The sequence below is a fragment of the Apaloderma vittatum genome, unplaced genomic scaffold, assembly GCF_000703405.1.
Source record: "Apaloderma vittatum isolate BGI_N311 unplaced genomic scaffold, ASM70340v1 scaffold22515, whole genome shotgun sequence".
Taxonomy (NCBI): Eukaryota; Metazoa; Chordata; class Aves; order Trogoniformes; family Trogonidae; genus Apaloderma; species Apaloderma vittatum.
Window position 1 is genome coordinate 24851 of NW_009718204.1, and position 2502 is coordinate 27352.

The window sequence follows — 2502 nt, forward strand, 5'->3', positions numbered from 1 at the left end:
GCTGCGTAGGCGGGGTTTTCACAACAGCCTGCTCTGAGAAGCCCATGGGCAGGCTCCGGCCAGTAACCAAGGGGAAAAGCAAATATTTCTTCCCCCTGCCCATGCCCCGGGGAGCTGGAGCGCTGGTCATCGGGGTTGCAGAAGGTGGGAGGTTGAAAGCAGCCAGAACTTGTCATCCTCCAAGCCCTGGGGGGGTCCTGGGGGTCAGGGCTGATGCACCAGTCCTCAGCCCCACACCGAGCGTTTTCCATCAGCCCAGGAGGGATTCAAGTGGTCCCCATCCTCACGATGACGCTCTCAGGGTTGTCCTTGACCCTGCCCTGAGGGGCTGAAGACCAGACACAGCCCCAGAGGCAACCTGTCCTGTGAGAAGGAGGTTCCTTGGAGGGCCAGCTCTGCATCAGGGCTAGTTGGGGACACGCAGGTTGTCCCCGAGAGATCCAGAGTGACCTGCTACAAAAATATCAAAGCCAGGGAGATACCTTGAACCCTCCCTGCCATTGCCCCACACCATGGTAAGGTCTTTGCTGGGAATGGTGTCGTGGAGGGCACCGATTCTTCTATCTCTTCCTGCTTCGCTCCCTTTGGGCTCCACTATCCCCCTGCCATGTTTGCCATGTGGCATAGCATGGGGACAGCCCGTGGGCAAGATCTGTCCCCTCTTTCTGCTCCAAGAAGGTGGTGTGGGTGCTGGGTTTTACCAGCAGGATGATGGGCAGAGACAGGAGCTGAGACCAGGGGGACCTTTATGACGTGACATCAAGTTTGGGGAATGGCATCAAGACTCGGGTTTCACCTGGATGGGAAATCCACCTTCTGGACCCAAAGTTGTCCCCAACCTAGCAGCTGGAGGGCAGGAGAAGACACACACATGGCAGTGTCACCTCTCTTCTTGCAAACACCCAGAAGAAATTTGTCCAGGGCTGGGTGTTCTCAGTTCACCCAGTGCCTGGATGTGGCCCAGCCTGGTACAGGGACTACCCTCTGGGAACACATGGGGCTTTCCATCACATCCTGGGGATGTCCCACACACCGGGGCAGACGAGTGCCCCGTCACCCCAATCCCACGATTGTGAGGGAGGACAGCAGCACTGAGAAGCCTGCCCAGAATGAGACCAGTTTCCCCAGTGGCTCCACAGGTTCCCAAGCAAAGCTGCAAGCAAAGGGGGCCTCACACCCTGAGCACCCACCCTGGCTTCTCCAAAGTATTCCTCAGAGGACCAAGCCTGGATCTGGTGAAACACAGACAGTATTTCATGGGGCAAGAGCGAAGGAAAAGAGCTCAGCAAGTCCACAGTGGAGATAAGGGCCATCTAAGATGTGCAGCAGATGCAAACAGGTCCTGCTGTGTCCTGCTGCACAGCCTGTCCCCACTGTAGGACATGTTTGGGCAAGACCACATGCAAGAGAGCTGGAGGAGAAAAAAAACCCACAAAAAAACCCAGAACAAAATCCCCCAAATCAACTTTTAGCAAGCAAAGTGACTTTCCCTGGAACACAACCCTGGTCAGTGGCAGAACTGATGAGATCCTGCGCTCCCCAAGAGGCCCACAGTACCCTGGGTCTGTCATCCCCACCACCAGAAAGTGGAGAAAAGGAGAAAAGGCATGGAAATATCCTTGCAATGAGATTCCCAGAGTGTTTCTCCCAGTGAGGCTGTGCCAGCAGGAGAGGAGAAGTTTCCTGCTCTGGTTGGGACGCACACTCATCATGGTGCTATTTCCACCAAGGCACCCTCACCTTCCTCAAGCAGAGATTACTCCTCTGGGACCTGCAGCTGGAGCTAACTCAGACCAGACACCTTTGCCTGTGTGAGGCCAAATCGATGAGCTTCTCCCTGAGCAATCCAAGCTCCCACATTCCCCCCAGAAACTCCTCAGGTTTCTGCCACCAAGTTCAAAACCTCCCAAGATCAAGCCGCGCGTGAAGCCTGTACTCACCATCCTCGCAGAGGTTCAGTTTGGAGAGGTTCCTTCCCTCAAAGGGCTCCTCAAAGATGGAGCCATTCTCCCTCTCATTGAAGGTGTGAAGGTACATGGCCTTGTTCTCCATCCTCCTGCTGCTGGTGGAGCAGAACAGGGCACGTGAGTGACCAATCCTGGCTAATCCTGTCCCCTGCATAGCTCTGGCACCATGGTCTAGTGCCACACGGTGTGTGGGCTGGCGACTTGCTGCCAAGGGACCCTTCTGCTCTTGCTTGGTGAAGCTGACCACCACATCTCAGCATGTGGTTTCTTGGCCTGTCTGTGGCCCAGGCTGGGTTTGGCAGCACCCCAGAGACAGATCTTCTCAGCGAATGCAAGGAGAAGCTTAGAAGAACCTCAGGTCCACCACCAGCTTGTCCTGCCTGTGTCCTTGCAGCCCAGCAAAACTCACCACCAACACCAAAGAGACTTTGCTTGTTGGCCAACGGGGGGGCCCTGCGCTTGCCCACCAGCTGATCCTGCTGCAACTACCTCTCTGGTCAAGAGGCTTGAGTTGGGCTTCTCCCAGGGACAGGAC

General features: G+C 56.0%; 1 protein-coding gene across 1 annotated transcript in view; it reads right to left on the bottom strand.

Annotated features, from left to right (window-relative positions):
* The window catches only part of SCARA5 (scavenger receptor class A, member 5), a gene marked incomplete at its 3' end in the record, with an annotated part of 19951 nt that extends 17899 nt beyond the window's left edge, over positions 1-2052 (bottom strand). Inside the window, exon 1 of the mRNA XM_009870175.1 lies at positions 1941-2052. Coding sequence (XP_009868477.1) covers positions 1941-2052 — 112 coding nt within the window. The remainder of the gene's footprint in view (positions 1-1940) is intronic.
* Between the last annotated feature and the right edge of the window lie 450 nt (positions 2053-2502).